This window comes from Passer montanus, unplaced genomic scaffold (assembly GCF_014805655.1).
Source record: "Passer montanus isolate IOZ18808 unplaced genomic scaffold, ASM1480565v1 scaffold149, whole genome shotgun sequence".
NCBI lineage: Eukaryota > Metazoa > Chordata > Aves > Passeriformes > Passeridae > Passer > Passer montanus.
In genome coordinates this window covers 444456-466373 of record NW_024361940.1, presented here as the reverse complement: position 1 = coordinate 466373, position 21918 = coordinate 444456, and the positions used below count along the sequence as shown (strand labels likewise).

The 21918-nt window shown below is 49.5% G+C and overlaps 1 protein-coding gene across 2 annotated transcripts in view; it reads left to right on the top strand.

The window, feature by feature from the left end:
- Nucleotides 1-21918, top strand: part of LOC120498422 (calpain-5-like) — a 55665-nt gene that overhangs the window by 2802 nt on the left and 30945 nt on the right. Inside the window, exons 1-2 of one of the 2 annotated variants that reach the window (XM_039701111.1) lie at nucleotides 23-74; nucleotides 16062-16238. In XM_039701111.1, coding sequence (XP_039557045.1) covers nucleotides 16077-16238 — 162 coding nt within the window. In that variant the 5' untranslated portion in view covers nucleotides 23-74; nucleotides 16062-16076. Of the gene's footprint in view, nucleotides 1-22; nucleotides 75-16061; nucleotides 16239-21918 lie in introns of those variants that run through there. The other variant, XM_039701112.1, reaches the window with a different exon arrangement.

The window sequence follows — 21918 nt, the reverse complement described above, 5'->3', positions numbered from 1 at the left end:
GAGGCGAAGCGCTGCGGGCGGCGGCGCGCCCGGAGCGGCGGCACCGGCACCGCGACCCGCGCCAGCCCGGGCAGGTAAGGCGACCCCCGGCCCCGGGAGCGGGGGGCTGGTCCCTGCAGCCCCCGCCGCTGCTCCCTCCGCGGGGGGACGGCTCCGGGGGTCCCGCCGCGTCCTCAGGGGATGCTCGGGGGCACCTGTGGCTTTGGGAACCGGGTAGCACCTGCATCCCGGGCTGGGGGGCAGTGTGTGTTTCTATGTCAGCCTGTGTGTGCGTAAAGGGTTTTTGGGGGGAAAAAGCCCGAGGCAGGCACCCTGCTCCTCCCCTGCGCGGAGCACGCTGCAGCCCTTGCCTTCAACAAGCGCTGGTGTGAGCGCTGGGCTTTGGGCGTGCTGAAGTCGGGGTACTTGCCGTGGTGCATAGGAAAGTTGCATCCCGGATGGTTAAAACCCCACAGCTTCCCCCCAGTTCAGCTTGTGGAGCCAGGCTGTACTGGAACTTTGAGCATCGAGGCCTGGGTGCTGGCTGGAGAGCAGCAGGATTTCTGCGCTGAGAAAAATCCTGAGGTTTCAGTATTGTTCTTTGTTCCTTTTTTTTTTTTTTTTAGACAAACGCAGGGGCTTTTAGAAAGTCTCCTGGAAAGTTAAGGCAAGAGAGAACTCCTGTTCTCAAGAAAGGCTAACTTGCTTCTAGGGTGCAGGAGACTGATGGCTTTTGGGATTTCCAAGCAGTGAGATGAGTCTGGATTTCCCAAATCCCAGTCTTTCCTCCCTTCCCTGAAAAACGTTATTTTGAGCCTGGGACACCAGCTTGGTGCTTTCTAGCCGAGGGTGTCTCACTGGATGTGGCTCTGGTCTCCTGTCCCTCACCTGCCGCTCTGGTAGCTGCAGGTGAGCGTGGGCTGCACGCCTGGCTCTGCAGATCCAGCCTGTGTCATGCTTGGCTATATTACCAGTTATTGATCTCCAGTTACCATTTCTGCCTGGATGCCGTGTTAGCTCTGAGCCTGGTGGGGAGTGCAGCCGCGGCAAATGGAGCTGGAAGCAGAGCAGGGAGCTCAGTGCGTGGTGGAGAGTGCTCTTAAATCGTCAGCTGCTTATCTGCTGCATCCAGCAAGGACCATGCTGCAGGCTTTCCCCAGGGCACCTTTTATCTCCATCCCATCTCATATCTTAGACGGATCCGCCTGCCAGGGTCAGCCTGGGTTCCAAGCGTGCTGAACCACTGTTACACTAGAGGGAAGGCAGAACAGGGTCCCTGGAGCTGCATGCAGGGTCCCTTGCTCTGCACATGGAGAGTGGGTAGCCCAAGGTGCAGGGAGCCTGGCTGGCCCTGCTGCTCAAGGCAGCAGTGAATGGAGGAGGAACAAATTTTGGGATACAGGTGAGAGCAGGTATCACCTGTTGGCAGCATCCTTGGGGCAGCAAGGACTAGGGCAGGGGAAAAGCAGCAGAGTCAGACATGGATGGAGGTGCAGAGCCTGATGTAAGTGCTCACCACTTACTCCTGCTTGGTGCAACATATTGCTACAGGCACATCTGTCCCAGTAGGTTCTATTTCCCCTGCTCTTCCCAGGAACATCAGTTGCCTCCTGCTTATTTAAGCAATTCTTTCATGTGAATCACCGGGGGCTCAGCTCCAGCCCATGACCCAGGGGGTTGTAAAACCCAAGAGGGAGTGAGAGATGCTCTTTCAGAAACCCTTTTTCTACCCTTAGGAGTGGGATGTGAGGTCTGAACCCCTCCTGCAATGGGTGCATGTGTACAAGTGCTGCTGCATGCATGGGGGCTGGCTTGCTCAGTGGCTGGTGCTTGCCAGCAGCCATGTGCTGGAACTGGTTGGGAAAAACTTCTTGTTGGCACCAGAATGAAGGATCAAGTCATGAGCGAAAGGAAAAGCAGGTTTTGAGGAAGCCAGCAGGGCTTGCTCTAGCAAGTCCTGCTCAGAGTAGAAATCAAGTCCCTTTGTCATGTTGTGAGGACACCATGATGACACACAGAAGGAGTGATGCCATCTGCAAAGCAATGGCACATGAAACAAGGGCAAAGTGATGTGACCAAGACACTCAGGTTTGTAGCAGACTCAAGCCTATCCTGCTCCCTGTCATCAGCACCCCAGTCCCTGTATGAAATGACTTAGGTGTGGGTTTGACATGGCCACAAGCCCGGGAAAATCCCTGCCCAGCTGCTGTGTCCACCATGGCATTTTCTGTTCAAGGGAGCTTTACACTGGTGACAGACAACTGCCATGGGTAATCTCAAGCCATGGGGGGGAGATAGAAACCCAGAACTATTCCTGAAGGGGACTGACCTGTAGCTGTGCTCTCATTTTTGGGGAAAGGAGATGCTCCTTTACCTGGATGTGCTGGCAGTTTGCATGGTGCATATGGAAGTATGTCACTGGAGAAGATTTCTGCTGGGGAGGGCTGGGGGAGGTGACAAAGGGCACTGCTGGACAGATTAAGCCCACACAGCAGAGCTTAAATCTGCTTAAAGCCTTTAAGGGAGGATCTGAGCTCATTCTCATTTTTCATGCTGAGATTTGCCTGCGAAACCAAGCTGAGAGGTGGATGAGGTGCTCAGCCAGAGGGCAAGAGCTGACCTCGAGAAGGGGTTTCAGGCTATGGGGCTGTCCCCTAAGTTGTATACCAGCCTGGACAGTGGGGAGCACTGTGTCTGGACTTTGTGCTATGTTTAGAGATTGAATCATATTGGGATAGCTGAGACTGGGGGTTCAGGGCTGCTTTGGTCCCGGATGCCCCCGGGAGCATTGCAAAAAGGTGAAGGGAAACAGGCAAAGGGTGTTTGTGGGACATGGGTAGGGAAGAGTTAATGTGGAAGGACCAGGCTCTTCGATCTGGTGCTTGAGAGGGATTAACTCAGCCTGGAGCAGGTGCAGGGAAAAGGGCTCTGAAGCTGCTCAGAGGGATGGAGAGCTATTATATGAGGCTATAAAAGCCAAGCCCAGAGAAACAAAGGCAGGGAGAGGATGTGCTTGCTGACTCCAAATATATCCAAAGGGTGAGCTCCAGGCAGGCAGAAAAGCGATTTAAACTGAGGGCAGTGTTGGTGCTGCGGTGTGAATTCATTGAGTTTAGCTTAGGAGGTTTGTCTAGAGGCTCTGCAACTGTGTCACATCAGAGGAGAGTGGGAGAGTGTGAATTAGAGCACATCACCTCTCTTGCAAGGTGCTTGGCTGTGATATAAGGAGGTCTGAGCATCTGTCAGTGTGGGAGGCCAGGACTCTGTGGTCCAGACACCCTGTCCTGGTGTCTCCTTTGGGAAGGGCTGTGTTAGCCAAGCAGGTCTCACCATCTTCCTGGTGTGGGACCAGACCAGCTATGAAGCAGATGATACCCAGCTGAGATAATTTTTTCTTTTTGATTATGCCTCAAAAAAATGAATCCATCTCTCCCTTTCCTGGTTGCTGCGCAGATTAATAACAAAGCATCCATGCTTTAAAAAAGGCTTTGGCTCTGATCCCAAGAGGAATTTAGACAGTATTCATGCTGGGGTATGACAATACGAAGAACAGGTGCATCCTCTAACTCTGCTCACGCTTGTGCATTAATTATTGGATATTTTTGGCTGTCCAGAGATGCCAAGATTCTTCTCCTAATGCTTTCTCCAAGCAGGGCAGCATCAGGTTAATGCAGAGAGGAGGAGAAGGATGCAGCTGTGCTTGAAGGCTGGGATCAGGCGCTCTCTCTCTTCCTCCTCACTAATCTCCAGAGTTGTCCTTTCTCTGCAGATGTCCAGAGGTGAAACCCTGTCCACAGAGAAGCCTCCTCAGCCCACCCAGAGGTGTTTTTTGTCCTCTGCTCGTGCTGTGCAGGGCACACTTGGGCACCATTTACTTGCTTATGTCTTCATGCTTTCACCTTCACCTGCTCTTCTGAGGGGCTGGGGGGCACAGAGCTGTGGCAGTGGCTTGTGCTGACCTGCTCCAGGGCAGATGGTGCTCCTGCATCTCCCAGCCCTGCGGGCAGTGCCACGGGTGGGGAATGGGGGCGGTGATGGCTCCGCTCTGCTCGCTTCCAGTTGATTACCCAGGGAGAAAGGGCCAGGCTCTGGGCACTGCAGAAAATGGACACAGACCCAGTGGCTTCATGGAAGCTACGTTTTTTCACCAGTCGAGCATTTGTCTGGCTGCATTAACCCTTTACCTGCTCCGAGCTCTCCCTTTCACACCATGGAGAATTTTCAGCCATAGCTTATTCCTGCTAAATTCGCTTGCACTGTAGGAGGCACCTCTTTGACATAGGGGTGACTTCTTGTGGTTGTGGAGGGAAATAGGAATGGTTGCCATTGAGTTTTTCACCCTCTTTGGGAAAAAATCCTTTCCGCTCCACACTGTGGGCAAGGAGACGTAACAGTTTTTGCTTTTCTGCATGATGCATTGGTTTTTCAGCCAATATTGCAGATCCTCATGCTTTGGGGATCTTCCTGGACTGGAGATGTGACAGATGATACCCCTGCAAAGCCGTGCTGGGAGCCCGCGGGGTTTGCAGCATCTAGGTCAGAGCCTGGCTCCTTTGGGCCTGGTCCAGCCCTTCAGAGGGGCTGGACTGAGCTCCTAAGCCCCTGCCTGCAGCTTTTGTGTCCCAGTTCAATAACACTTTGATGCATTTTGCCTTAAAATACTCTTCTGGCAGAGAATAGCTCTCCCCGCCCCTTGGTTTGCCCTTGTGCAGAAATGACCAGTTTTAGTCATTCCACCATCCATCTGAGCATCAGATGTTCCTTCCTGTCCTGTGACTTCCAACCATTGGGAACGAAGGTTAAAGGGAGAGGGGACTATAAAGCATCCCAACCACCTTAAGTCTGCCCCATTCTGGGAGTCTGGAAACCTTAATGTGAAGCTCTGAAATGATTTGTGGGAGAGGGCTTCTTCTCCATACCATGCAGGGACTTTCCCAGCTTATCACAGCCTCCAGCAGAAGACAGATGTGTTGGAAAGACACCAGCAGAGGCCATGAGGACAGTCAGAGGGCTGGAGCACCTCCACTATGAAAAGAGGCTGAGGGAGTTGGAATTCTTCAGCCTGGAGAAGAGAAGGGTTCAATGAGACCTTAGAGCACATTGCAGAACATAAAGGAGCTGCAAGAGAGCTGAGGCTTTTTACAAGGGCATGGGGGGATAGGACAAGGGGGAATGGCTTCAAACTGAGGGAGGGCAGGTTTAGATTAGATGGTAGGAAGAAATTCTTTCCTGTGAGAATGCTGAGGCACTGGCACATGTTGCCCAGAAAAGCTGTGGGCAACATGTACCCCATCCTCAGCAGTGTTGAAGGCCAGGTTTGATGGGGCTTTGAGCAGCCTGATCTAGTGAAAGATGTCTCACGGCAGAGAGGTTGGAGCTAGATCATCTGTGAGGTCTTTTCCAACCCAAACCATTGTGTGGTTCCATGACTCTATGAAATGTTCTCCTTGACTGGCTGCAGCTCATCCTTACGTGAGGGAGACTGCAGCCCTGGCTGATTCCTTCGAGGTTTATCCTGTGACCTAGACACAGCTATCAAACAAGGCTGTGTCAGACCAGGGCAGGGTCATGCTTTTACCATCAGGAAAGGTACCCAAAATATTGCTCCCTATGTAGCTCAGCGTGACAGGCAGCAGCAGGTCTGAGCTCCTGGTGAAAAGGGGAAAGCTCCAGCTCTGCTCCTGCATTGCCGTCCCTTAAACCATGATGCACTGTGTTTTTGTGCTTGTTGCTGGAGGTTTTTGTTATATCTCCAAATAATCCATACAGTGATTTCTCTGGGTGACAAAAGGCATCTCTCCCTTGCAGCGAGCACCCTCCATCCTAGTTTTCATCATGTTTCCAATGGTTTGAGCTCCCCTGACTCCATGGTGCAGGATTCAGGTGGCTTTGGTTGACTCCATCCCTTCACAGCCCTCCTGGGCTGTTCCACCATTTCCTCCAGTCCTGTACAGAGATGAAGGATGCATGTCTGTTTGCCTCTCTGAGTTTGGGGTTCATTTGCTTTATTTTTTCTGAGGCACACCCTGGTAATCAAAAGCTTCCTATGAAATGTTTGCAGGCTTGTTGCTCCCAAATCCTTGAAGAGCTGGTCCTACCGGTTGTCTGAGCATATGTAAATACTGTGAGAATTGCTTAGGGGTGATTAAGGGAGGTGATTTCTCTGCTGAGCAAAGGGAAGCCTTGATTTGATAAAAGCTGCAGCTGCAAACTCTACCTTTTCAGAGCCAGACTACCACTGCTGCATGAGTGCAGGATGGGGATGGTGGCTGCTGGCTGCCTGCCCAGCAAGTGTTGCCTTTGGATCCTGGCGGGTCTTCATGCAGGAGTAGGAGAGTGGTGATTTATTGCATCTAACACGGAGCTGTGTCAGGGTCCTGTCCTGTGCAGGGGACTTAAACTCCTCCCTGTGTCACAGAGTACATCTCTCTCTGGATCTCCTATGGTCAAGATGATTCCAAGGTGTGTTAAAAGTCTCTTTTCCCCAACCCAGCTATCGAAGAAGGAGTCAGAAGTCTTCGGCTCTCGTTCTCAAGGTTGTTTATTATTTCTTACCTAAAATATTTTTTTTCTGGCCTGCTGAGGTGTGTTCAGCAGATCAGTCCGAGGCACACTGCCCTCCTATGGGGCTGGTGTTGTCTTTTTTACTACAAACTACGTATTCAATATTTACAGTTATGTTCCAATACCTATTGCCTACGTTAGACAGTGACTTTCTACTTTACACCAATTCCAAAATGCCACCATCACCAAGAAGATGGTGGGTAGGAAGAAGGGGGAAGAACAGGACAACACCCAAATCCCTCCATCTTGCCCCCTAGACCCCTATAGTAAAAATCTTCAAAATTCCACTTTTCACCCAGTGACAACTTAAACTTATGCTACTTAAACTTTTGTGACTTGTAATTCTTCATACAAGGTTGGTAATTTGCTCCATGGGTTAAGATCGAAATCCCAAGTGTCTTTGGCTTCCTGGCAGGGTCTCTGAGCCCCTGCTGGGATTTTGAGCCATCCAGGGCACCCAGAGGAATGTCCTGGGTTCTGACACATCTCTTGCATGCTCCGAGACTCACTGCTCCAGCTCAGAGTTGCTGCAACATCAGTCTAAAGAGATGCAGAGCAAGGGCTTGTGGTGGGGTAATGTCTGGGAGAGGAGGAGGGGGCTTAGTCCTGATCCCAGAGCGCTGTGCTCAGCCCATGCTCGCCTGCTTGCTGCTCAGCATGGGTTAGGAACATGCTCTGAGCCTCCTCCTGAAGACAAGCCAGGCTGTGCAGAGAATCCAGACAGACCTCAGAGCAGTGGTGGGCATTTTTGTTTGCGTGAGAGCAGTGTGGTGGATCTGGCTGCCAGCCGTGCTAGCAGGAGCAAACCATTGCTTGCAAGGAGCAGCCTTGCTGGCCTGCAGCAAAGCAATAGGTCTTCCTAAGAGGAGGAATCCTCATCTGGAAAGTGAGAGGTGTACCTGTCCATGGCAGAAGGTGTTGGACTTCATGACCTTTAAGATCCCTTACCACCCAAACCATTCCATTACTCTGTGATCTGGAACACTGAGTGGATGCAGTGACCAGCATCCTGACCTGTATCCATCTCCCTGAAGGAGGGGGAAAGCTTATGTCCAGTCCCTGCCAGGAGAAAGCAGCAGCCTTTCTGCTCCAAGGGTTGTATGGCAAGCTCTTACCTCTGTGCTTAGAGAAGGGCAGCACTGCTGAAATGAAGGAATAATGGGAGGAAAATCTGGCTGGAGGTTGGGAGAGTTGCAGCATCCAAGGCAGAAACAGTTTGAAGAGCTCAAATTAAGACGGGGGAACTTACATTCAGACCTTTCAGCTTGTAAGAACTGGGTGGATCCAATAACAAGGATTTCTAATAAATCTCACATGTTTGAGGTGGTCCAATCTGCCTAAGAGAGACCTGTTCAAAAGCAGTAGCACTCTCAGCTGCTGCAAGCCTTTAAATGTCACTTTTGTGCTCATGATGCTTTAGAAGAGTCACAGAAAGAAAAATTCAGTTCAGATAGAGAGGGAAAAGGAGGCAAAATTAAATTTAAAACCAGCAGATTTTGCTGGGCGATCCTGAAAATTTTGCAGACAAGGAGAATGTTCTTATCAGTCAGTACCCAGGTGTGGTCTGATATTTGCTGTTGTGACTTTGGAATTTATAGGATGTGGGTTTCGGGAATTGACTGGCAAGGGGGTTGAGGATCTATCAAAGAGAAAACTGAGCAGGGAGGACCCAAGCCTGAAGTGACTTTGTGCCTTCTTGGACTTTTCACAGAGTGCCTTGGTGCTATTATTCAGGTTTGGGTCAGGCAAAGAGAAAATCATAAAATGGTTTACTAGCAAAAGCTGGGAGTCTTGACAGAGGTTTGAGACCTGACTTGAGGCCAGCAGCTGTAGGACTGGGGTGAAACCTGTGGTGTGGAGCCTATTGTCAGAAGCATTTGAGGTGCCCCCGTCATCTGGAATTGCAGGAGATGTTCCTATCCTGCTTGAAGTGGAGCAGGTCAAGAGATGCATTTCTGGGAATGGCCAGGAGCTCTCAAGAGGAGACCTGAAGGACTTGGTTGTACCTCTGGGCCTCTGTGGGGATGGAATTTTGGGCTCTGCCTGCAGCAAGGTGTGAAGGTGATGGGGAGAGAAGAAACCCATTGCCTTGGGGATGGTGTTGTTATGGAGTCACAGAATGGTTTGGGTTGGAAGGGTCCTTGAAGATCATCTCATTCCAGTACTCTGCCGTGAGCAAGGACACATCCCACACACCCCATCCATCCTCTCCTTGAACACTCCCAGACGGAGATAGGGTGTGCCATGAAGTGGTCAAGGCTGAAGCTGCAGGCAGGATGCCCTGGATCAGCCAGAAGGACAAACATCACAGCTAGCATGGGAGGGATGATCTTGAAGGATCCAGCTGCCTCTCCTCACTCTCCTACAGAGTCGCTGCAGCCCCGTTATCTCTTCTGCCTCTCCCGAATGCGCAGTTTGAAGTTCAATTGCTTTAATCATCCCAGAGGCTGCGGCAGCTATTGAAGGCAGAGCATTTGCATGGAGGACATGCTGCATTTTAGCTGCATTAATGATGAGTTTTCTGAGTGGATTTTCCAGTTCCTCAACCTCTTAAATAAACATCTCTGTCATCCATAATGCCCAAGAAAAAGGCTCACATGGCTACATCAAGCAATGCCCTGTTACTCTTCCATCCTAGTCCTTCCCTCTTTCCACCTCACAAAGATACTGGCTTTAGACCATAATTTTTTGCCCAGCTGGCAAGAAAACCAGTATGAGTGTATTGATGTGGTGCAAGGTTCCCAGTGGAGTCAGTGTGACTGGATTTAAAAGGAGCAGATCTAGCTGTTCAATTAGAAATGCTGAATAAATAATAAAAACACGTTATCAGTCCAAACCTGCAAAGATAGCATCCTCTCCCCTCCTCTTCTGGTGATCAAAATGGATGCTGAGAAGGGCACAGCATCTCTGTAACCTCATGGGGGTGTGTGGTTTGTGTTCAGCATGATCCTCGTGTGGGGTGACAGCCTCCTGGGCTAAGCAGGAGCCATGTGTCTGGATGACCATCAGTGCAGGTGGCTCAATTCTGTATGTGTGAGTCTGCTCTTCCTAGGTTGTATTTTTCCAGTGCCTGAAAACCTGCTCTGCATGAGCAGTGTCATGTGCTGGAGAAGGTTCCTGCCTTCTCCCGCACAAAGGTGTTTTTTTGGAAGCTGCATGGGCTGCTGAGTGAGCTTGGGAGTGCTTTGGTGTTGCTGGCCTGGTGCTGCTCCTTACAATTATTAACCAGGGTCAAGGTGTGCTGAGGCGTGAGGGGTCAGTGAAGTCATGGCTGTCTCCAGGGACATGGCATTGGCAATGCCTCTTAATTCACGTTTTGTTACTTGTCTTGCAACTCCTGGTGATCTCCAAGGGTTTTTAACCCTGCTGTGGCCTGGGAAGCATGCCTAACATCACACAATCAGTAATGCTGGGTGAGGAACCAAACAGCATGTGGAAGCGACCCAAAACTTGGTTCTTCCCAAATCATGAGTGGATTGGGGTGAGCTGGACCTGAGTGGTGAATATATTCAGCACATCTTTGCTTTCCCTCAGGCTGCCTGGTGGCATGTTACTGCCTTGCTTTTTCCACTACTTTTGGGTCTGTCTCTCTGCCACCACCTTTTGCTGTTGTTTCGTTCTTCTCCCTGCTATTCCTGCATCCCTCCAGCTCCTGCGTTTTCTGATGCAGTAGGAGAGGCTGGCACCAGCTTTGCTTTGAGCTTGTTACTCCTTCCCGTGTCAGGTTGCTTTCAGACATGTGTCCTGGTCCCATCTGATCTTAGAGCCTGTGCTGAGGGAAGGGCCGGTCTGGCTGGTGCCACAAGCCCCATTTGTGTGCAGAGTTCTGGCCAGGCAGAGCTGGAGCCAGCACAGGGTTATGAGAGTGTTCCCAGTGTGGGGCTGCCTCTTCTCCTGCATCCTGCATCTGACTGTGTTTGCAAACGGTGACTCATAGCTGCAAGGAATGAGGAACTCCCCAGCCAAAGGCCTCTGTCCCAGTGTGAGTCATCCAAGCAGAAAGGGAGCTCCTGGTCAGCACACCCTGCTGGCTCCTAAAGGAGATGGGTATTCAAGGATGCCCAGACCCCCCTGTTAACCCTGGCCTTCCCAAGAAGAAAATATTCCAATCCTGCACATGCATGCAGACCTGCTGACTGGCTATGTCTCTCCCTATGCTGTCATCTTGCTGTTAAGCAATAGAGGAGTGCTGTTCTGGTGGAAAAAAATTCAGAGGAAATAAAGCAAGTATGATAAAGATTATTGTGCATTGCCGGAAACGGCCTCCACACGTGACATCTTATCTCCAGTTGATTTTGTGCAGATGCTGACAGCCAGGCATGTTTTGGTGATATGGAGTCACTTGCAGCAGCTTTCTGCCAGGATGTGTGACCCTGCCCTTTCCCTGGCCCGGGTGCAAATGCAGTTTTTAATAAAGGCTTGCTCTTGATTCAAACAACCATAGAATGGTTTGGGTTGGAAGTACCTTAAAGACCTTCCAGTTCCAAACCCCTGCCATGGGCAGGGACACCTTCCACTAGAGCAAGGTGCTCAGAGCCCCATCCAGTCTGGCCTTGACCAATTCCAGGGATTGGGCAGCCTCAGCTTCTCTGGGCAACGTGTGCCAGTGCCTCACCATCTTCACATTGAAGACTTCCTTCCTGATATCAAATCTAAACTTACTCCCTTTCAGTTTAAAGCCATTCCAGGTTGTCCTGTCACTACATGCCCTAGTCAAAAGGACATTTTTTTGGAGTTTATTTTCAGTAATAGCCAGCTGTTAGACAGCAAATTCCTTTGCAGGTCTTGGAGTGCTTTGCAGAAGGGACCAGGATCTCTGCAGAGGGATGCTTTTTCCTGCTGCCGGGAGGAGGAGGATGTTCATCAGGGAACATTTGCTCTACTTACATGCTTGCAAAAAGCCAGAGGGTTTACTCACTTAGAACAAATAGCCCTTAGCCCTATCAGGATGTTTTTTAGGGCTAAATCTACTGCTCTGAGTTTCTGAGAGGGAGCAGCTAGTCCCTGTGGTTGCTCATGCAGAATTAACCCTCAGGCTGAAAGGTGCCGTGTTAAGGTGTCCTGATTTGGATGCCACCTGTGCTGTAGCAAATCACTGATTAAAATCAGAGCTTGATATAAGCATAATTAAGAGCATAATTTCACCTTTATCCTTTAAATGAGAATGGAGATATGACCTGATGAAGAAAAGATATAAAGTCCAGGAGGGGACATTGAGTGCTTTGTTCTTCAACAGTTTTGTTTCAGCAAGTAACCACTGTAAATGTTCAGTAATTTGCATTTTGGCTAAAACAGCTGCTCTGTAAAGATGTCCAACTGTGCTCAAAAACATCTGGACACGAGCTACCTGTAACTTCCCATGGGAATTAGCTTCCCTGGTTAACCACAGTCAATTTGAGAAGAAATGATGTCTTGTTTTCTAATTTCCATCAGTGCGGTTTCGGCTTCCCCTCCTTGTGGACATTTTTAATGCAGGATGCTGCACTGTGCTGCTGGCTCTGGGCCATGCTGTTTGGAGTCCAAAGCAAAACTAGGGTGCATGCGCCGCTGGGAGTGGGAAAGGGCTTTGGGAATGGCACAGGCACTGGCACAGGTTGCCCAGAGGAGCTGTGTGAGGAGGGTTGGAACTAGAGGATGTTGAAGGTCCCTTCCAACCCAAACCATTCTATGATTCTAAAAGGACTTGAGGCTTTTTTGTTCATGGCTGGCATAGAGTTGTTGGCCAAGAGGTGTGGAGTGCTTATCTTATGTTCAGTGTAAACAGTGAGTGGCAATTCAACTGCTTCTTCTTCTTCCCTGGGCCCTGGAGAAACAGTGTGTAAAGCTCTCCTTGCATCAACAGGGTCTCCTCTGTTGAGCTGGACTTTTGTGTTGGTAGGTGAGAGGATAACCCTGGTGTTGCCACATATCTGTCAATAGAAACACCCAAGGAGGCTGTAAAAAATTATTTAAATAACATATTTATAAAAAGCCTGCCTGCTCCTCTGAACACCCCATACTGAGCCCCATAACATTGCACCTGGTTGAGGGTTGTGCAACCACATGCCTGGTTCCTGCTTCATCTTCTCTATGGCTGATCCTGTGCTTTTGCAATGTGATATTGAAGCCCACTCCTGTTTAGTGGGAATGGAGCTGAAGGGCAGCAGATCCTGTCCTTTGGAACAAAGTGTTTTGTCTGGCCTGGAGGCAGCTGTAGGATCTACAAGCAAGGAGGCTTTGCTCCTGGACAGGCTGCAGCCTTGCATAACACAAGCTTGGTGAGCCCATGCCAGCCACCCGAGAAGCCTCTGAGCTGGAAGGCAAGGAGAGGGAGATGTTTGGAGGGGAGGAGGGAAGAGTCTTTCAGCTGGAATTTGGTCCTGGCCAATGCAAAGGCTTTCAGTCCTTCTCCCTGTGGCAGTTCTTAGAGCCATGACTGTCACCAGCTGGCAGGAGCTGGAGCACCTGGATGATGCTGGAGGTGAAAAGGGGAGTCCATAACATCCCTGAGTCATAACTCTGGCTCAGTCTTCCAACAAAATGGTTTTTTGTTTAACTCCTTCATGGCAGGACTGAGGTTGGGATCAGACCACTGTTTATAAAAATTCATGTTAAGAGGAGTGAGTGCAGATTCCCCTCCCTGCTCAAAGGCAAACACATGCATATGCAAGTGTAGAGTTGTTAATTCAAATCAGGCATGAAAACACCCAGTTCTTATGCTCCTGGAGCATCTGAGCTTAGTCCAAGAAGGCAAAGAGTAATTAGACAGCCTTTGGGCATTTTAATGTGGCAGAGGTGAAGTTCAGCCTGGTAAGCATGAAATGCTGCAAATTAGAAAGAGTAATGAATTTTAACACTGCCCTAAGAACATTCCCTCTGCCCCTTCCTTTTAATTATTTTGCAAGGTGTTTTTTTAATTATTTGTTTGTTTTTCTAAATGATCCTGAACAGTGTCCCTTCCCCTTCTGCTTGGCATTTTCTTTGTAACTCAAATCCATCTACAGGCTGTCATGTGAGAGTAGCCCTGCAGTGAGGACAGATGGCTGGCAAGGTGACAGTCACTGTAGGGTGGGATAGCAGGGCAAATTTCAGGCAAATCTGGGCATCAGAAAGGCTGGAACTCCTTGGCTGAGATGACTGCCATCCTGTTCTCATAGGGATGGATATTGCACTGTCTTGTGAAAGTCAGTGTTGCAGGGATCACTGGAAAGCACAGCTCCAAGCTGCAGGGTGTGTAGCAGTAATTTTATGAATGAGCAGCCAAGTGCCAGCCCTTGGCCACGGTACAGGCTGCAGAGAAGCATCCAGCATCTCCTACATCAAACCCAAAACTCCTGCCTTTAACTTGAACATTGCTTTTAGACAAGCACCAGACCACCCTCCTCCCCTCTCTTCCAGGCTCCCTTCCTAATCTCGCTGGCTCTTTCTGCAGAGCCTCCCATGGAAATATCATCTTGTGTCTCTCAGCCCAGTTCATGCACCAGTCCAAGCAATTCATCTTGCATGTCAGCTAACAGCATCTTCCTCCTCTCTCAGCCTGTTGTATTCCTGCAGAAGGCAGTTCCCAGCCATCCTTTCCCAGCACTGCTGCTTTCCTCGTGTCTCTGTAGCAATGAGTGATATCACTGTGAAAGTCTTGGCCTCATTGTCACCCAAACGCAGCTTGTTCAGTTCCAGGATGTCCCCATGACCTCCCTGGGTAAATCTCCCTTATTTTTCACCCCTTTCTCTCCTGGAGATCTGAAGGCCAGTGCCTTCCCTGGCCCTCTTAGCAGGATGGATTGGGCTACTGGGTGCATTCCCTGACTGCTCAATGAGGCTGTCAGTCTTTCCACAAGGGGTAAATTCGGTGTATTATTTGGGGGTTTATATCAGGCCATTTATTTTTAAGGCTTTTCTGAGGGCAGGTGATCCACTTGGACCTCTGTGTCATCTGGGATGCTACAAAGCATCTGGTACTGATGGGAGGCAGAAAATCCCCACAAGCTGCTTTTGCAATTCCTCCTCAGTAGCACAGACCTGTGGAGCAGCCAGCAAGGGGATTATTTTGGGTTCACTTGAGCTCTGAGTGATAAGCACTTGTGCTGCTAATCAAGCTGATAAATGTTGTCAATTAAAACCTGTGCTTAGCTCTTCAGCTTTCCACTTTCCAAGTGTTTTTGTCTCTCCCAGAGGAAAGAAGGCTGGCTGGGTGGGCCGTGCTCCTGGAGCATCAGAATGGGCATTAGTTTAGCTCTCAGACACCTACTTTCCTTCTGCTAATCCTAGTGGTTCATTAACAAGGGATGTCACACTGCTGCTTAAATTGGTGCCAACCATAAGTGATCATATGATCCTTGGGATTTGGGGTGTTTGCAAATTAGCTACTTCCGATTAACCATTATCGCAACTTCATTATCCTACCACGTGTTGTGATGCCACAGCAAGCATATGGTTTCTGTATGTCTCACTAGGAGGGATGAGAGATCAGCTTGCTGGATGCATCCACCCACGGGATGGGGCACCTTTAGTTTTACCATGTTGGAGACTAAAGCTGGGCTTATGTCACTTAGGAGCGTGCTTTAGTGGTGGGCTTGGTACTGCTGGGTTAACAATTGGCAGAGGTGACCTTAGAGGTCTTTTCTGACCTGAATGATTCCATGCTTCCATGGTTATGTAGCACACACATTCCCGTTTCTTTAGGAAACCACACTAGATATTTCCAGACTGAGGTCGCTAATGGCCAGCTTTTGAAAAAGGACATCCCATTTGGAGAGAGATAAGGATTGTACATAAATATAAATACAATAAACTGTTATAAATAAATACAGAGAAATTTTATGGAAGGAGTTCTGGAAGAAGTCTGTCATTAGGCAGTGGGGAACTATGCAGAGCACCCCTTTTCCTCATGCCTGAGCAAAGGGGTTGGCACCCAGTGACCAAAAGGCTGGCGTGGTGGAGCAGTGATGGAGAGGTGCTGATCTCTCTCTGGGGGGCATTTGAGCAGTGGTTTCCTGCTGTTGTCTGGATTGCTAAATTCACATCTCTGCCCTGCTTGTCAGCAAAGAATAATTAATCCAGAAACACGCAGTGCTCTGCCAGGAGACCTTTTTTTTAATTAAAACCTGGTCTGATAAAGTCTGCTGAGAAATTGGTGTCACTGACAAAATCATGAAATGCACAGTTTTGTGAGTTGAGGCTCCATGGTGGGGGTGCTCTGGGTAGGGCTCAGCCCCCACAGCTGTGCACACCCATCTTGCAGGGCGTGTATTTTCCTCCTTTACCTCTGAGGGCTGTGTTTTCCGCAGATGAGTTACAAATTTGTTGAGAAGCAGGGCACCAGTTATTATTTACTGCTATGCTTGGTTTGGTGTCATTTGGCCGGCCTGGGGGATAACTGGGAGTCCCAGCCCTGGGGGATCAACAAAGTACACTTGGGCTCATAGGTGGTTGTCTTCAGCCACCATGTCTTGGTGCTGCCACCCAAGAGTGGCAGAGGAGGACTGAGTGTCCCTGGGCAGACAGTGCCCCGTCTCACTGCTTCTCTGCCTGTCCTCCAGAGGCGGTGGAGAAGGATGTTTTCCTCGGTGAAGCCGTACGAGAACCAGCGCTACGCCTCTCTGAAGAAGGAGTGCCAGCGGCGGAAGCAGCTCTTCGAGGACCCGCTTTTCCCTGCCAACGACGACTCACTCTTCTACAAGTCAAGGATTCAGGGCATCCAGTGGAAGCGACCCAAAGTAAGTGCACCCATCCCCTTGCTCCTCAGCACTGCTTTCTACCATCTCTGCCCTCAGGCGTTCCTAAAAACGCACAGTGCACTCTTCACCAAGGCTGCCAAGCCCCAGTCAACGTCTCCTCTCCTCAACAGCATTTATTTACCCAGACCTGATATTGTGAACCTCTAGAGTGCCTGCTGCACTCAGGTCCAAGCTTTTCTGCATCCAGTGAGGTACAGGAGCAAAGGAGGCTTTTCTGCGACTCAGTTTCCCCATGCATAAACCAGGGAGATGGTTTGCAGCTGGGTTGGTGTTGTGCGCTTCTGTAAGGCTGGTGGGTCCAGCAAGGCAGAGTGTTATCTCTGAATCACAGAATGGTTTGAATTGGAAGGGACCTTAAAGATCTAGTTCCAACCCTCCTGCCAAGGGCAGGGATACCTTCCACTAGAATACTCTTGGTGGTCCATTTGGAAAGGGGAAAAGAAGATCAGCTTTGGGTAGGTGAGGTGGTTTTGGCATCTTAGGGGAAGAGGGTGGTTGTACCTATCCTTCCTCTTCTGTGCAAAAACCATGTCCTCTGCCTCTCCTCCGTGCTGCTGTGTCTGTCATGAAGGCAGGTTGCAGGAGGCTGGGGATGACATTGCCTGTCCCCAGCATCGCCAGTCCCTCTTCTGCTGTCCTCAGTGCCAGCCCAAAGGACCTGAGGGCACTATGGGGAATTTGTATGTCTTGTTATGGCTGTCTGCTTGGAGTTGCCCATGAGAGCAGCTCTCTGGCTGCCATGAAGCACAGGGAGTCCCAGGTAGCAGCGATCATTGTGGTTGGGGAGTGGCAGTATCCCAGCATCTCCCACACCTGGGTTTCCTTCCTTCCCTGTGGGGAGCAGCAGCTCTCTCTGCCGAGCCTGTGCTTTTCCACGTGACTTGATGGCATTTGAGTGTTGTAGGCTTGCCTGAGCTGCCATCATTGTCTTCACCCCTGCTGACAGCCCAGAAAATCAGCTGGCCTTCCACAAGACAGTGCTGTGTCTGTCTGGGCAAGGGCAGTCTGGAGGGGGGTGCACAAAAGGCTTTGTGTGAAGGGAGAGATGGAGCTGAACTGACTCTTGTTGTGTGTCCCCCAGCATCCTTGTGCTGAGCCCCCCAGCATCCCACTGGGCTCCTTGTGGGAGGAGACCTCATTTCCCTTTGCTCTGCCTTTCTGTCTTCCACTCCAGCTCTGCCTGGACACTGGATTTGTGCCAAGCTCTGTGTGTGTTTTAGTTTATTCCCCTTGTCTGCTGGAAGGAAAATAGGCTTTGTGCACAGCTGCCTTCTGAAGACAGGGCTGACCATGGTTTGGTGTCACTGTGGGGGCCAACATGAACACACCATGCACATCCCGTTTATACAGCACACAGGAGATAGCTGAGACTTTCTAAACAACTTTTTCTGGGACTAAAAGGTAGGGATGTATTTGAGACCCCCTTGCTGATTTGCAGTCAGGTCACACACATTATTTCATTCCCATGCCTAAGGACAGAGGGTTGGATCCCTTTGTAGAGGGACAAAGATTGCATGTGTTCTGCTGAGCATCTCAGAGCCCTTTCTCCATCTGCTTTTCTGCTTTTCATCTCACTTGCAGCCCTTGGTGTTCAGGCAGGTATTATCCTCTTGCTGCCTTGCTCTATGGAGCATGAGGTCTTTCTAAGAAAGCTTTCTGAACCTCATCTGCAAGGTGTCATGCTCACCTAGTTCAAACCCATCCTTGCTGAAACACAGAGTGAATTCAAACTTTTTCCAGCCATCCAGCTCTGCAATTTCTTAGGATCATAGAACTCTTTGGGTAGGAGGAGATCCTTAAAGCAATTGGCATAGAATGTTGAACCAGGGCTCTTTCTGGTGTGGGAGGCTGGAATTGAGTCCCATGTGCCAGCAAGGTCCTGTGGCTTAACAAGACATAGAAGTGGTCATTGTTTTGCTGCCTCTGCAGCAGATAAAGGGAATTTTGCCAGCAGTTTGGGTGCCAGACAGAATGCATGCTGAGCAGTGGCAGACTCATGATGCCCCTGTCTGGTAGGATTGTTTGATCAGACCTACTCAGCTGCCTTGACCACAAAATCACCATTCAAAAAAGAATATGAGCTCACACCTGCCCTGTTTGCTGCTGAAGTTTCGAGAAACCTCTTTCTCAAAAGCATTTCTCTATGTTCTTTCTCTCAATTGTCCATTTCAGCAAAAGTAACTCAATTTCACAGGGGGAATTGCTTTGTGCCAGCAGAAAATGCAAAATGACATTTTTAGTTGCTGGACCTGATTCTTCCTGACTTCATACCGACTTTCTAAGGGAGGGAGTTCAGGAAAAATCCCAGCATCTTCTGCAAGAAAGCAATCACTGTCAGCTTTTCCAAGTTAATGCAGGATTCAGTAGAGTCCAAAATGTCCATGAAGTTTAAATCAACTGTTCTGCTTGTGTGCTATTGAATGGCATGGTGCAGTTATTAAACCACAAAGACATCTTGTTTCTATTACAACCAGCAAATCTTATCTTAGTAAATCCAGTTAAATCTCTTTCAGCAAAAAGCAAGTAGTGATACTCCCAGCTTTTGGCAGATGCTGTTTTGGGGATTTGCTTACCAAGAAATGGAGTCCCCAGTCCCAGGGATACTGTTTACAGGGAAGGGATGGTGTGCACACACTTTTATCTCTCAGGGCCATGGCCATGGGTTGTTCTGGAGTGTTTGAGCTAAAACTGTGATAGAACATAAGAGCTCATTGTGTCTTTAGCTTTGCTGTGAGAGCAGAGTGGGTGGAGAATGGAAATAAAAGCTGTCCACTATTAAAAACAACCACTTGCTTTCTCAGAAAAGTTGTCACTTGTGATCTGTGGAAAGAAATCAGACGTAGGAGATAAATTGTGCCCTGAGAAGCTGTAGCTGCCCTATCCCTGGAAGTATTCAAGGCCAAGGTGGATGGGCTTTGAGCAATGTGGTCTAATGGAAGGTGTTGCTGGCCACAGCAGGGCAATCAGAACTAGGTGATCTTGAAGGTCCTTCTGAATGTAAAACCGTTCTGCAATTTTTCAGATAAAGCACTTGCATGTGAAAAGCAACCACAGTAAACTCACTGGGGTGCTGGGAATGTGCTTTGGCAGAGGCAGGATCTTGTTTCCTCATACTTCCATGGTGCTAGTATGGATCTAAACAGTCCATCCTCTGTGTGTGCATCTCTACCATCCCAACTCTTCTTCCAGCATTCTCTCTGTTCCTCCATGCACTCCCAAAACTTGAGGCTGCTTTGGCAAAAAAAAAAAAAAATTGAGCAAAACAACAAAGCCCCCAATCTCTGCAGTGTTTTCCCTTTTGTTTGAGGTTTTTCTGGGCAGAGGGGAAAGGGAGAGGATGAGGAACAGCTCTGGTCCCTTCCCTGGTCAGGCTGTTTTCCTTCAACTTCCTCCTGCATCCGGCACCATGGCCTTTCCTGGAACGGGCTCAGCCTTATTATTTCCAGCAGGGTGTCCTCCCTCCCTCCCTGCTTTCCTTGGCCTCCAACCCTGCTCTGGATGCCAGATCTTTGCAGAGGGAGCAGCTGTTTGAGCCCTCTAATCGTGTTTTGGCTCTGGTGGTTGTTTGCTGGACACCTTCGTGATGCGGCCCGGCGAAGCCAGAAAGCCAATTACTGGAGTGCTTCGGAGGGAGGGAAACCACAGCATCAGCCTGAGCAGGGAAGGGGGTCCTGGAGAGCCCTGCTCAGTGAATCCACTTAAAAACAAAGCTGGCTGCTGGTTGCCTTGCCAAAGCAGATTTTGGAGATCACTCAGGCAGCATCAGTGGCTCTTTTTGGCAGTAGCACTTGGCTGTTACATTAGAGGTTAAATAGTATTTTTTAGCTTAGCCCAAATCCCAGCACCTTGCTTGAAACTTCTTTCCCTTGTGCTCTGTATGCTGCTGTGCAGAGGGGAGGGAAATCTGTATCCAGGCAAGTATTTCCACTCCCAGTGGAAATCTCAGCCTGACCCTCAAGCTGAGTTTTGCCCTCCACTTTTGGATCAGGAATGCTGGCAGTGCACCTTGGAAGTGGGAGGTTTGGTCTGTGCATTGGGTGAGCTGGTCTGGATGGTTGGGAGGTGGGTAAATAAGGAGTGGCACAGACATGAGTAGAAGGAGATGCATGAGGTGCAGGATGGAAGGCAAAAATAAGGGGAGATGTGGGGCATCTGCTGTGTCTGTTGATACCCTGTGGAAAAAACAATGATGGTCTAAGGTGGAAGTAAGGGTCTAATCTACCCTTACTGCCCTAGAGACTCATCTACTCTTACTGGGGAAAGAGTTAATTTCGTCTAATCATCACTGCTCTCTTCTTGCATACAGAGTGCTTCCAGTGATGCCATGGGATTGCTACAGGCTTTGGTTAGGGTCTGTCTTTAACACCTCTGGGCCTTACCCAGGGCTTGTTTTCTCTCTGCAGCAAGAGGGCCACTTGGTTCAGGTTCAGCCTGCCAAGCCATGACCTGCTGCTGGGGTGGGTCACCAGCCAGGAAAAATTTGGGCATCACTGCACCTGTGGGAAGCAAATGAAGCCTGGTGGATGTGGCATCCACAGCTTCTCAGAACAACCTGGTCCAGTGTCTCACCACATTCACAAGGAAGAATTTCTTCTTAATACCTAATCTAAATCTACCCCATTTCACCTTAAAGCCATTCTCCTTTGTCCTGTCATGCAGGATACGTTAAGCCCATTGTCTCCTGAACTGGATGCTCTTTGGAGGAGGTGCTGCAGGATGAGAGAGCATCTCTTAGCTTACATCATGCACAGGTGTGATATTGAACTACATGAGCTGCATGCTCTGGTCCTTCAGCTCTTCCCAGGGAGCAAGGTGGAGCATGGAGATGGTGTTTTCCTCTCCGTTCTGGGCGGCAGGTGGGCTGCTGTGTGCTGAGTGTATTCCTGTCCAAGCAGTGTCACAGTGACTGTGTGGCTCGAGGTGACCTGTGGTCATTGTTGAACCTGAGCTGCATCCCTGCACTGTGAGTTCAAGCCTGGATGGTTGCAACCACCAGAGAAACTCTCTTGGATGAAGACTACACCCTCCCAATCTTCAGGGGAAGAGGTTTTTTCCTCCATACCTGTTTCTCAGTATTTTTATCTCTCTGCAGTATTTAGTTGCAAGCACTGAATTATCTCTGCAGGAATTAATTGTCAGGGGAGATTGTTACTGATTAAAGAGCTATGCTAAGGTAGATTCTAGAAAAATGGTAATATTATTTTGCCTGGATGAGGACAATGTCATTTGGAGGGGAAGGCCTGAGAGAGTAGTTGTGAGGGAGAGAGAAGCCAGGTATTTTGGGAAAAATTATGGAAGCAGGAGATCTTAGGGCGCTAGGACCATGCCATTTTCAGCCCTACTATGGAACTGGGGAGAGATGCTCTCAGTCACAGTTCTGAGATTTTTTTCCCAGACAGACAAGAGAAATCTTGTTTTAGAAACCAAGAAAACAGGATTTTTCAATAGCCATTCCCTGCCTTCCTGGTATATATCTACTGTGACTTGTGTATAGGGGTTTTGTCCATTCACAGAATCATAGAATGGTTTGGGTTGGAAGGGATCCTAAAGATCCTCTAGTTCCTTGGGTAGGGACAGCTTTCACTAGACCAGGGTGCTCAGAGCCCCATCTAGCCTGCCTTCAACGCTTCCAGGGATGGGATATCCACAGCTTCTCAGG